We start from the raw sequence: 13,527 nt of genomic DNA, 5'->3' as shown, positions 1-13,527 counted from the left end.
CTCTGCGATGCTCAGTGACTCTGTGTGAACAGGGTCCCTTCCCCACATCTGTCCTGGCCCTTCCCGCGGGTAGTTGTCACACACGCAAGTGGCTGGGCGGTGAGTCATTCCCAAGGACACTCCTTTTCCAGCGCTGGGGTCTTATGAAGAGCTCAGTTGGGACCTGAAGGAAAATTCCACCTGCGTGTACTAGTCCTGTGTCTTGTTTCCCGCTCTGGGAAGTCCCTGTGTGGAAGCAGTGGCGCTGCGGGGAGTGCGCGCTGCAGGCGGGCCACAGGGGTCTTGTCGTGTCTCCTCATCGTCCACGCGACGCACGTACACAGGAACCTTTCCATATTTCAAGATGTGTCATTCCTTTTTACCCCATGTAACTATACCCTCCAGAAATGCATAGTCAAACAAGATTGAATAAGTTAATTGCATAGAAACCGGGAAGGGAAGCTGAATAGGAACATAGATAGAAATCTAAAATTTTCTACCGAGATCAGTTTTTACTCTCAAAGCCAAATCAGATGCAAGGCGGAGAAAAAGCTATTTTTAAATGAAATGTATAAATGGTAACCTCTATTTCTGATATGCTTATTATTTTCAAAAACAGGATCGGTGGGGTGCAGGTTGAAGCAGGGGCCGTCAGGGGCAGGTGTGCAAGTCGGAGGCCAATGACGAGACCGTCTCTGCACTTCAGGGCAATCGGGAGTTAAGAGTCATTTCCCAAGGACTTGCCAGAGAAACTGGACCCAGTGTTAGGGATTTGCATTTCATTAAGGGACATGAAGGAACTCAGTCCCACTGTGGAGTTGTGTTCTCTTCCAAGCGTCATTTTGTTGCCTAGCTGGATAGATGACTTGTAAGAACTGTAGGTGAAACTTTTTGTGGGAACAGCTATATTTAGCCTTCATTCCAAGAAATGGTGACACCTGTTCTCATTGACAAATAAGACAAAAGTCCAACTCTAGTGCCTGCTGTTATTTGAAAAGTAATAGTTCTTACTAACATCAGTTCATTATGAGTTTTCACATTTTTCTCCCTGAACAGCAAACCCCAGGCCACAGGCGGAACCCGTCAAACCAAAGTAGCTTAGAATCTGACTCTAATTACCCCTCCATCTCCACATCTGAGGTCGGAGACACAGAGGATGCCCTCCAACAGGTAGAGGTGAGTGAGGCAGACTCGTGGCTGCTGTCTGTGCTTCAGAGGGAGGGCTTGTGGCCTGTGCGGAGCCCCGACCCCGCTGACATGTTTCTGGTGACCGCAGCGCCAGAGGCTCATTCCTGACAGCAGGGCACTCGGACTACAGTGGGCTTATAGATGGTTCTCTGGAGTCAGTAGTTACTGAGCAAGGTGATACATTATCGTTCATCCCACCCACTCTCCATAAAGTAAGATCCCTGATTCCTCTTGCAAAACTGAGGACCTACTGCAAAGAGGTAAAACAGCTAAGTCGTTAAAAGAGGGGTAACTTATCATCCCCCTTTGGTATCACAGTGCACACAGTATTATCAACAGATACACAAGAAAATGTGCCCCTTGCCTTAGAAGCTGGATAAAACTCAGAGGCCAGCAACCAATATTTGAAACAACAGATATTTGCTGAATGACTGTATCTTTGTCAGTAATAGCCTCTTGGAGTCACTGAGTAATGAAGCCCACAGTGGTCTTTATAGTCTATAATTTTATCAAGGGTTTGCAGACACACGATTTTTCCTCTGGCATTTGAAAAGCAGAAAATCACAAGCACACAAACCCTAATGAAGCACGTGAAGACAGATGTGGAAAAGAGACGGTTATAAAAACAAACGTGCTCTGAGCATGTCCTTGTGCCAGGCACTGCTGGCAGGTGCTGGAGGAGCAGCAGTGACCGAGCCAGAGAAGGTCCCTGCCCTCACGGAGCTTGCCTGATGGAGAGTTAGACACTGGTCAGTTGATGGAAAAAGTAGGTACTGTTAAGTGCTGTAAAGGGAAGTGAAGGATGCTGAGAGTCGGCGAGCGATGGAATAAATGGTGGAAGGATAGAAAAGGAGGTCCTCTGGGGAAAGGTCTGCCTGCTGGACAGTTAGTTGTGGTTTGTTGCCCACCGCCATGCACTTAGTATACAATTTAATAAATGCTGGCTTCAGGCCCTTGGTTTTGCTTTGCAGTCTCCTAAATCTGGGTTCCGGCGGCTTTGGTCAGCCTGAACTCCAGATGCACCACCCAGGTGTTTATGTGCAGACATAAGCACTTCCATCCGTGGATTTATATTCTTTGAGGAAGCTGAGGCTGCTTCTTGGGAGTGGCCAGAGCAGCGAGCACCATGCTGGCTCAGCATGGAGCACTCGTTAGGTGCTGGCTGAACCAAATTATGTTTTCATATATGTGCGCACATGTACTTTGAGAATCCACATGGATATGCTTGTGCAGAGCCACGTGTTTGTACATGCACACCTGCACGTACAGACCCTGGAGGAGAAACCGGGCATGAATTTGAAGGAAGAGGACTACTGGAAAACTGTGCCTTAGGATCTGTTGGGTAAATGGGTTCCATGGCAGGACAAGTGTTGGTTCTGTTTCGAGGTGCAGTCAACTGGTGTTTGACAGCACATTTACAGTGGTTAGTAACCACATCGATCCCTCATCAGGAAGTTTTACAGTTTTTCTAGTGTGAGACCGTTTTCCAGAAGTGAGCTCTTCAAACTTCCAAGTAAAATGGCTGCTTCTTTATCCATTTGTCCTTGGGATACATGACCGGTCATTCTGAGTGGCTCACACAGGTGGAATACAAATGGCGGAGCCTCCCATGCTATCTAGACATGATGAGCCTAGAGCACTAACTATCACATTGGCAATGATGGTTGGTTGGCCTTGGCTTTGTATCTGACGCATGGATTGATGTTCAGGAGGGAGAGGGAGGACAGGACAGCTGACAGACCGATAGTGAGGCTGCTGCCTGCTCCCTAAGGCATCTGTGCTATTCAGACCTCCTCTTCTGCCCCTTGTCTTCCTTGGCAGGAGATCGGCCTGGAGAAGGCGGCCATGGACATGACAGTCTTCCTGAAGCTACAGAAGAGGGTGAGGGAGCTTGAGCAGGAGAGAAAGAAGCTACAGGTGCAGCTGGAGAAGAGAGAACAGCAGGACGGCAAGAAAGTCCCGGTGCGTGAAGGGGCCGCGGGCCCGCAGAACGGTGCCCGGAGGTGCTGGCGTCAGAATGACCCAGCTCACTCCTGCCAGCGCTCACAGGGCTGGGCGCGGCCACGTGGGGTCCTGCTGGTGCTGGGTGGCAGAGAACATACTGTAACCCATACAGTTCAAACCTGTGTTATTCAAGGGTCATCTGTCTGGGCAGAAGTCTAATCTAGAGAAAAACTGATGCCCTTTCATACCTGGAAGCTGGTGTGGAATTGAGTTTAACCCTGTGGGGTCAGGGCAGACCAAGTTTGCAGTCACTCACCCCTCTTTCCCAGGACTGCACCCTCACCGCAGTCCACATTGTCATCAGTATCTTGGGTCTTGAAAAGATACTGTTTGAAACCTTAGTGTCCCCAGATGTATCACTCCATCTCAGGGACCCGTTGGGCACCTGTGCTACGCCCAGCACTGTGCTGGTGCCAAGCTCGTAGAGGGCTTCAAAGTGCTGATTAAATCAGAGGGATACAAGCGTAAGGGGAAGCCCCAGGTTGACTAGACTACACGTTCGAGGAATGTGTGGCCTAGTTCAGGAAGACCAGACATGACGCAAGTGAAAGACGAAAAATAACATCAGTAGTACTGAAATAAATGCAAGGCTGAGCACAGACAGAGCAGTGCTGCAGGGGCAGAGAGCCCACCGCAGTCAGCAGCGATGCAGAGATGAGAGCCATTTCTTGTCAGGACCACTTCTGATGGGATACGAGGCCACTTCTGACACGGAGCACATCATTCGCTGACCTCACAGTGCGTTTGTAAAAGGCCTTTGGTCTGTTCTCAGGCCTGCATCGCCCACTGTGAGGGTCGATGTCCTCTCTGCACCCTCAGCCACCCTCCCCAGCTCCATCCCCTACTCCTGTCTCCTTTGGTTAACACCCGACTTCCCTTTCCCATCAGATAGGATACAGATGCTGATCTGTATTACTGGTAAATTCTTGGGTTTTTGCCTGAGCAGTAAGTAGCGGTGGTGGGGGAGTAAATCTTGCTGATGGATTTAAATCTCTCAGGTGGGTTAGATTCAGAATGGAGAGCGAAAGGATTAGGTTTATAAATGACTCGTTCAATTAGAGGAGAAGCTGCCCTGACAGGCAAGCACAAATCAAGGAGATGGAAAGCTGCACAGACATCAGATGGCGCGTGGCGTCCAAGTTCCCAGCCGCCCCGCTGCCCCTGAAGACGGGCTCTCCGGGCAGACCCACCACGGAAGTGCCAAACCATTTTCGAATCTTGGCTTTAGGACTTCTGCTTGTCTTGATACCAAATTTTAAAACATGACAGTTCTCCCATCAAAAAATAATCACTGAGCACAGGGTAGAACTGCAGGCCTGGTGCGCAGCCCTGTAACGAGGATTGAGGATCTCTGAGAAGAATGACTCTGTTTCTTCCAGAGCACAGTAAGAAGGGCGGAAGTGGGGCGGAGGAGAGTGTGGGCTCCCACTGCAGAAACCCTGACGCCCAGCTTTCAGGGCTCCTGTGCTTGGACCTGCCCTTGGTCCCAAGAGGAATTCTTTCTTCTGGAGCGACATGGCCAAGATCTCACTTATAGATGGGGCCAGGCCCTGAATAGGGGATGACTGGGAAGTCTGTAGGGAGTCTATGAGTGGGGGAGTGACTGAGCCTGACATGAGGATGGGGCCCAGGGACGGCCAGCCAGGCTGTCCGTGTATCTGACTTCCTATCCATCCAACTCCCCGTCCCTGGGCCTCACAAAGTCACCGTGGTTACCTGGGGGATTCCAGTGCGCTGTCCACTTAGAAACATAATTGCCAGTCCACCTTAATACAGCTCCTCAGATCTGAATAGATGATGTCCATTTTCCAAGAACCTAATGTGGTCAACAGTAATCTATGGTCATGTGGCAAACCTATGCCACATAGAACACAAGGGCAGGCCTCTCCGCGGGGCAGCAGGCTACGAGCTGACCCCAAGCAGTCACCTCTCCTACCACCAGGGGTGGCGGGAGATGGGGCAGAGACTGGTACCCTGGAGAGCTGTTTTCCCGGGCTGCGGGCTGGAAACAGTGCAGTGGTCCTTGGCCTGGAAGGGCCTGCAGGAGGGGCTCAGAGCCATCCCCAGTCTCCAAGCCTGGGGCGCACCTGACCCACCCACAGCTGGTGGTGGCCTTACCTTGGACTTCAGGTCACCAGCGCTGTGGATAAGCTAATTAAGCACTGCCAGGTTTTAGCTCTAAAAACTCATCTTATCAGGGACTACCACCCGCTACTTGAAATCACCCCAAGCAGTTAACCATTTATGAAGATGTTTCTACCCCTTCTCATTGGACATGTCAAGTCCAATAGCTGCCAGACAGTTGCAGGAGTCCCTGGCTCAGCTGAGTCCTGATGGGCTCATGTCGCCGTCCACCCCCACCAGCTCTGCAGGTGCGGCGTCAGCCGGCGTGCGTGGTGCACCGTAGCGGGCCCGCTGTCGGACTCCCCGTGGGAGAGTGACGTGGAGGCAGCAGGCTTCTCCACAAGGTGCTCAGAGGACTTAGTTGGGAAAATAGAGTATAACATGTACACACGCATCCCAGAAACCTAGGAGGAGCTCATTAACTTCCTAATAAGTACATGATTAACATATATTAACCTTCTTAACAGGCACACAAATCTAGCCATGCTAGTTTCCAAGGGCTGCCAAAACAAAGGACCGCAAACTAGATGGCTAAAAACAACCTGGATTTATTCTCTCGTAGTTCTGGAGAGCAGAGGTCAGAAATTAAGGTGTCAAAAGGGCCGTCGTGCTCTCTCGGAGGCTTTTAGGGATGATCTGCTCCATGCCTCTCTCTGAGCATCTAGGGCTCCTGGAAACCGTTGGCGTTCTGACTTGCAGCTGCCGAACTCCAGCCTCTGCCTCCATCTTCAGTTAGCGTGGTGTTCTTCCCTGTGTGGGTGTCTTCTCCCCTTCTTACATCTGCAAAGACCCTGTTTCCAAATTAGATTACAGTCACAGGTAGCAGGAGCGAGGACTTGAGTGTGTCTTTGTACGGGACAGTGTTACGCGTATTCACCTTGTAGGTGCTTGTAAAGATCCTATGAATCAAGTTACTTACGTAGGGGTGAGGAGGGAGTTATTTATGGAGAGCTTCGTGGTGGCCCCGGGAGTGAGCTGCGTTTCGGAGGCAGGAAGGAAGTGGGCATGCGGGGGCTGGGAGTGCTGGGTACCCGTGCAAGGGCAAAGCAAGCACGTCTTGACCGTAGCTGGAAACCCTCCTGCGGAACAGCTGCCCTGAAGTCCGTGGTCAGCTCTGCCTCTTTATCTGTGCAGGTGGAACAACCAAAGAATAACCTAGATTTGGACCAGGATGTAGATCTGGCCTACAACAGTCTGAAGGTAAGATTCCTGGAAGGCGAGCTTCCTTGAATTGTCTCCCTTGGAGGATTGGTGACGCAAGCTGGGCAGCGGCAGATCCGTCCCAAGCTCCCGGCTGCCAACGAGGGAGCCACAGGCACGCAGTCCTCTTCCCGCACTGAGTTTCTTCATCTCTGAAATGAAAGAAAATCTGTATTTACCCCAGGACCTGTAGTGTAGGGACTATACCACATGCTGTAGGAACTATAATATATGCTAGGAGGACCCTGTTCCCTCTCTGTACGACACCCCGACACAAAATTTGAGTTCCACACCAAGCAGTTCTCCAGTTCTCTGGACACCAACTAGGTGTCCTGCAATGTAATTCAGTTCTGCCACAAACTGCCCAGAGCTAACACAGACCCTGCTGGTTAGGGACTCCCCAAAATTGCCCCCCTTCACATGCCAGTCACGTTAGTGAGTCCCCAGAAGTTTGCTACAATTATGGGTTCCCATCATGTTTGACCATTTGTTAGACCGGCTCACAGAACTCAGGAAAGCATTTGACTTACGGTTACTGCTTTACTCTGAAGGATACAGCCCAGGAAAGGCCAAATGGAAGAGGGACAAGGTGTGTGGGAGCAGCCTTGGAGCTTCCAGCCCTCTCCCCACACCTCTACCTTCACCCACCCAAAACTGCCCCAGTACAGGAATGGTTGATTAAATCCTTGGCCTTTGGCATTTAATTCAGCCTCCAGCCCTCCTCCTCCCTTTCTGAGGTCGATGGTTGGGGCTGAAGGCTCCATAGCTTGGTTCCTCTGGCAGCCGGCCCCCAACCTCCTAGAGTCATCTTGGCATCAGCTCTGCTGGGGTTGAAAGGGGCTTATTATGAATAACACAAGACATCTCTAACCCCTGTCACCCTTTGGAGCTCTGTGCCAGGAACCAGGGACTAACACCAAATATAACAAAAGACGTTCCTTTCACCCCTGATGCTGGGAAGTTTCAAGAGTTTTAAAAGCTCTGCCAGGAACCAGGGCGAGTGGCCAAATATTTGTTATGTCATATGTGTCTTACTACCTGATACAGTTTCAGTTAAAATAAAATGTGGCCAGTGGAGTGAATTCACTTTGAGGACAACCCAGACTAGCATGGAGAGATGCACGGAGAGGGCTCTCCCAGTGCACCGTGTACAGAAAGGCGGCATTAGATAGAGCATCTCCACTCCCCCATCCTCTTTCCTGGAGACTTGGGAATTGGGCGTGTATCCAGTCTGCCAGGGTCGGTCAGTCTGGTCCCACTTACAGGACCACAAACAACTCCGGTAACAGTCATACTGCTCAGGAAAACAGCCCTAAACCATTCCTGTAGCTTTTTGAACAACTAGGGCCACACTTGTGGTATAAGAAGACGGTGCTTTGTAGGGTTTTCCTTTTTGAAATATTGATTAGACTTATTTTCCTCATATGATATTTAAAAGATTTAACCCCTTCCACGGGGCAGGGGGAGTCTCTTGCTGTGATAAATGCCTGTTACAGGGCCCTCTGTGTGCCATTCTTCAGCTGCCTTCCTGAGGGAGGCTTAGCCCCAGAGGTAGGAAAGCAACATGTGACCTCATTAAGCTGTTGGGGCATCATCAATCCCACCCATCATTTTAAAGCTGGTAAAATGGCCCAGCCCCAGTGGTTCTCCAGGAGTGGTCCTGGGACCAGCAGCGTCACTGGGAACGTGCTTGAAATATGGATTCTTGGGCTCCAGCTGAATCAGAAGCTCAGGGCAGGGGCGTCCAGCAATCTGCTTTAACCTGCCCTCCCGGGATCCCGCTGCCCCCTCAGCTCGGCACCCGCGTCCCAGTCCATCAGCGAAGCACTGGCTCTGTAAAGAAAGTGCAGCCAGTGCCCACTTATCCATGTTCTTGCTTTTCTGTGGGAAATTTTGAATCCTGTATATTCCAGAGTTCTATCAGCAGTTTATGTATAATTATCAGACTGTAAATTATCTGACTTCATCTCAAACACAGAGCGGAACATTTTACCTAGAGAATTTTAAATACATTTCAAATTGAGTTTCACGGGTATTTTTGACTCTGTATACAGGCAATTTTTTTTCTCTGGTAGCATTGCCAGCTGGTGACTTTCTGCATGACCAAAATGATGGTCTTGGTACATTCTCCAAAACATTAGGCCGTGTGATGCTCCTTAGAAGAAAGAGGGGTCTCTCTAGACAGATGAGTTTAGGATATCCAGCATTCCTTAGTCTCTCTTGGAAAGTCAAAAAGTACACTAACATATTGGAGTTCTAGGAAGTCCTGTGTTAACATGTTTAACATTATTAACCCGGTGCTTCCACAAGGAAGGGTTTTATAGCCAAATCACGCTTAGAAATACAAACACCATTGAATCACTTAGGGGAATGAGACCTTAGAGGCATTGTGTCAGATCCTTGACCCCGTTAGCTTGGGGTTGTGGATTCAAATCCAGACCCCAACTTTGGCTGCTTGCTGACATCATCAGAAGCTCTGCTGTGGGTCCCTTCGTTAAAGCGGGAAGGTTGCTCTTAGCTTCCCAGGAGGTCAGCAGGAGGTTAAGGAAGGGGGAGGAGGAGGCCACCTGGGGGATCCAGGCGGTGATGGAGGGTGTCTCCGGGCTGCCTTCCAGAGGCAGGAGCTGGAGTCGGAGAACAAGAAGCTGAAGAACGAGCTGAACGAGCTGAGGAAAGCCGTGGCTGACCAAGCCTCCGAGCACACCGCCGCCCATGGCGCCCCCGACGGCTACAGCCTCCTGCTGAACCAGCTCAGGCTGGCCCACGAGGAGCTGGAGGTGCGCAAGGAGGAGGTGCTCATCCTGCGGACCCAGATCGTGAGCGCCGACCAGCGCCGCCTGGCCGGCAGGAGCCCGGTAACCAGACGGGCCTATTGGGGGCGGCCCTGGCGGGGGAGGTGTTTTCTCTCATGCCTTTACTGGAGGGGGTGTTAAACCTAAAAGGGCGAAGTCTTCTGCTCTGGAGTCTGTTCTAACAGCAGAGCAAGCGACTCACTGTCCTCTCAGCGTGACTTTTCATGGGAGACTTTGCTGGAAGTTTCTAGAATCTTGTGAAGTTACTCAGTAAGAATGTGTTTGAAAAGAACAAGGCACAGAGTTAGAGGAAGCCAGGGCCACGGCCTGAGCAGCCCCCTTGGCCTGGTTTTCCAGCTCACACCCTGCCCCTTGCTACTTCCTTTGTTTCCAAAGTAGAGAAAGTCTCTCCTCCCTTGTGGCCCTCCCAGGGCAGCAGGTCCAGCTAGGCCTTTGTTCCGGTGTTTCCACCTCCTGCACAGACTGTGGAGCGCGAGGCAGGGGCCGGAGGCCACCTGGGCCACGCTGGGCATGGGCCCTGGGGTGTGACGGGGCTGGGGCAGGTCAGCAGCACTGAGTGTGGAGTCAAAACTGAGACAGACTTTAGCACATCTTCTGGATTTGGGTGCTTTCTCCTTCAGGGACACTGTCCTCGCCTCCTTCCCCCACCACTCCGCACTCCGTGCCTCCACAACCAGACCTTTTGTGTATTGACTCTTGCACTGGGATCTTTAAAATCACATTTCTGCCTGGGTCAAACTGCTGTTCCCTGAGGTCTTCCTGGGCCTTCATCTTTTCCCAGAGGCTTGTTTTAATACCTCTTTGTATAGTCACTTTATGGCAATTGTTTGTATTAACCAGAGATATTTAGTTTTCATTCTGGGACCTTCTAGGAACCAAACATCAATGCCAGAACCAGTTGGCCTAACAGTGAAAAGCACGTGGATCAGGAAGACGCTATCGAGGCCTACCATGGGGTCTGCCAGACGAACCGGTAAGTCCCACCCCCCAGTAACTGAGCCTGGAGGAGGCGACGGGGAGGGGCCCTGCCCAGCCTGGTACACGAGGCTGCTCCTCAGGCCCAGACCTGCACTCAGCGTCAGGGTGAAACTTGGTCTAGAGATAAATGAGGAGCAGCCTCAGTGAGTCTCACGCGCTTGGAAGCTACTGTTAGCTTCAGCAGGACTCCATAACACAGCTGGAGCGTCCAGAACCCAGGTCCTCTGAAAAGCACTGGGGAAGGTGCTCTGGGAGGTTGGACAGGAGGAAAGGGAAAGACTGGCTGGGAGTGACTTCTCAGTGGAACAGAAGGAGGCGCACGGCGAGCCCACTGAGTCATAGGCAGGGCCTACTCTAGCTGTCACCTCACTGCCATCTTCGCCCAGCTCGGCCAGTGGGCGTACACCGGGGTGGCCCCACGCGTGATCACTTAAGAGTTAGGCACTGCAGAGGCTGGATGGGAGAATTCCATCTCTTCTTGGCTGAAATGAGACTTCCCTGGATTTCAGTGAACAGACCACCTCTGGTTCCCCCTCCAGGATGAGCTGCCCAGGTTTAAGGCAAAAGAGAGTGACTGTCTGATGTGGGCAGCAGGGCCCCTGGGATGCAGGATGGAATAGGGACCTGGGGTAGTGCAGCAGAGCCTTGAGTGTGTCACTGCTTCACAGCCACTCAGTGTCTCAGTTTCCTCATCTGTGAACTGGGGACAGTCAGAGCAGTGTGCCGCAGGTGGTGACCAAGATGAGGTTAGTCTGTGCAAAGCCCTCAGAGCAGTAAGCATCAGTGCTGTTATAGCCACTGTCACTACCTTTACCTCCTTATGCCCCGTGGGCAATGTGGCCTTTTCTCTGGCCCCGTTTCTCTCTTACCTCAGCTAATTGAACACTGATCAGTCATTAAGCATTTGTTCAAAACTGCTGATAACAGTATGTGCATCCAGAAGTTGTCAGTAGGTGGCGCTACTGACAGGGCAGCATGCGCCTGTCTGCAGGCGTATCACAGTGATGTGAGCACTTCCTGAGGCTTTGATCCCCAGGTCTCCTAATCTAGCCTCCCTTTCTGGAGGTGAGGAAACTGAGTTCTCAGGCTCACAACTGGCCTGAGTCTGAGTCACGATAGAATCCGAAAGGCCAGACTCCCAGGTGGGGCTGCCTCCAGCGCACCGCGTAGATCAGAAGGTGAAGGTATTTTAACAGGCCCCCAAGAGGAAACTCAATTTATTTCTGAGAGAAAAGGAAATGAAGCTGAATCTCTGAATGACAAAACTAAAGTCAAGACTTAGTCATTTTAAATTATCTTGGGTGAAGATAAGAAATGAGATGAATAAGGGAAAAGAGCACAGGTGATATTTAAAATTTTTTTAAAAAAAAGAAAGAAGGAATCAGGCCAGCTTGGTCCTGACAAGCGAGTGTGCATATCTTTCTGATCTTCATGAGCCGTCACTGTTATCAGCTCCCTTTTTATTCATCCAAATGGTTGTCAGGGATCCAGTCTCAAGTATAGGTTTTTCCCAGGGGATGCTTAATGCCCTGGGTTTGCCTTCCTTTGCAGCAATGATGACAATGATAAAATAAAAATAGCTTTTCTTATATCTTAAAATAATTCGGTTCCCTGCAAGTCCAGGGTATAATAGGGAACTAATAGGCTGAGAAACCGAGTTAAGCACAGAAAGGAGCCGCTGCCTCGGGGAGGGCAAGAGGGAGGACCTGGTTGGTTCCCCAGCGCCTGCCGCACCTGGCAATGACATTGGTGGGTTTGTCTCTCTTCCAATTCCATGAATCCCAGCAGATCCACCCACTCCCACCCGATCACAGCCCGTCCCTCTACTGGTCCCCAAGGTTAGAACTTTTTCAGTTGCTAACTTTCATAGTTTATAGTTCTTTTTTGATCTTTGCAACTCTGTCTCCCTTTGTTTTCGAATCTGGAGAGAAGCCGGTGTGGAGGGCCTGCTCTGAGAATAGCCACAGGGATGTGTACGGCACTTGGCTTCCGAAAGCTCCTTCATTTCACACCCTGGGAAGCAAGAGAAACCAGCATCATTATTACCATCTTATAAATGGCAGAACTAAAGTAAAGAGAGGGCTGGTCTGTGCCCCAGAAACAAGCGGCCGCAGACAGGCTGGGTGTTCAGAGAGGCCTTCTTCTCAGAGCTGTCCATCAGGGTCTTCCCGGGAGAGACGGGCAAGTGGGCAGGGAGACAGCAGTTCCTGCTGCCCTGGGGCTGGCCTCGCCTCTGGCTTGCACTCAGGTCACATAGTGAGGTGGGCGGGAGTGACCAAGGCTCAGGTCTGGCTCCAGAAACAAGTTCCTTTGGCCACTGGCCGCTTCTACCCAGGCCTTGCCAAGCCTGTGGAACTCCAAAGCAAGGAGTAGGGTGCATTCTTGGACCTTTCCTTGGGTCCTCGGAAACCTTGCAGGCCCTGACCGCCCAGCAGGTGCTGGGCAACAACAAGAGGTCCTCGGCACAGAGAGCAGCTTTGCTGTTGCCACCTGGGCTTGGGCAGGTGGACCTGGGGTTAGCACTCATCCCCTAAAAGGCCTGCGCGGGAGAGTGGAGACCTTGTCTAACCAGGAAGGGGTATGTGCAGCCGCCTTAGGGTGGGCTTGGAGTTGATGCTTCATTTGGCCTTGAACCCCGGCTGCTGCAGGGTGTCCTGCTGGGCCTGCCGGAGGAGGGGAGGCGCTGATTCCGCTGCTCAGCTCCGCTCACAAGTGCGCCTGAGCTGCCCCTGGCTCGCAGCTCTCAGCTTTCTCCTCGGGGGTGATCATTCCCTTATGTTTCCCCAAATCTCTTGGTCCTGAGCCATCAGCACAATTTCTGTCTGCTGGATTCCGTGGCACAACCACATTTATCCATGGAGAGTTCCCCCCAAGTGGCCAGGTCTGTGGTTTCAACATTCCCCTCTCATTCATGGTGTTGGGGTTTCCGCCTCCCATTTCTCTGAGATCCCAGAATCTCCTGGGCAGTTGGGTAGGAAGTCTGAGTGTGAAGCACAGAAATGAGAACATCCTCGGAGCACAAAGTGGTCTTTGTAGAAGTGGGAAGCGGACCACCTCCGAGCCGGCAGGAACCTTGCCTGCTTCTGTCCACAGGGCGGCAGGTCCTTACGCTGGGTGGAGGGACGGTGGCTGGGTCCTAGTTTTCACAGTGTCTGCAGAGGGAGAGTAATATTATCCCAGGCCTTTCCTGGGGCGTGACTTTCACAGTTTGGGCTATGTAACTATAGACCTGGAGGGAACC

At 51.5% G+C, this 13,527-nt stretch overlaps 1 protein-coding gene across 4 annotated transcripts in view; it reads left to right on the top strand.

Moving 5' to 3' along the window:
* Window positions 1-13,527, top strand: part of MYO5B (myosin VB) — a 294,119-nt gene that overhangs the window by 256,815 nt on the left and 23,777 nt on the right. For all 4 annotated transcript variants that reach the window (XM_074355274.1, XM_074355275.1, XM_074355273.1 and 1 more), the window contains 5 exons: window positions 1,036-1,155; window positions 2,989-3,129; window positions 6,430-6,495; window positions 9,111-9,350; window positions 10,181-10,281. In XM_074355274.1, coding sequence (XP_074211375.1) covers window positions 1,036-1,155; window positions 2,989-3,129; window positions 6,430-6,495; window positions 9,111-9,350; window positions 10,181-10,281 — 668 coding nt within the window. The remainder of the gene's footprint in view (window positions 1-1,035; window positions 1,156-2,988; window positions 3,130-6,429; window positions 6,496-9,110; window positions 9,351-10,180; window positions 10,282-13,527) is intronic.

This window comes from Camelus bactrianus, chromosome 30 (assembly GCF_048773025.1).
Source record: "Camelus bactrianus isolate YW-2024 breed Bactrian camel chromosome 30, ASM4877302v1, whole genome shotgun sequence".
Classification (NCBI taxonomy): Eukaryota; Metazoa; Chordata; class Mammalia; order Artiodactyla; family Camelidae; genus Camelus; species Camelus bactrianus.
The sequence above is the reverse complement of the archived record's forward strand: the minus strand, read 5'-3'. Positions and strand labels throughout refer to the sequence as shown.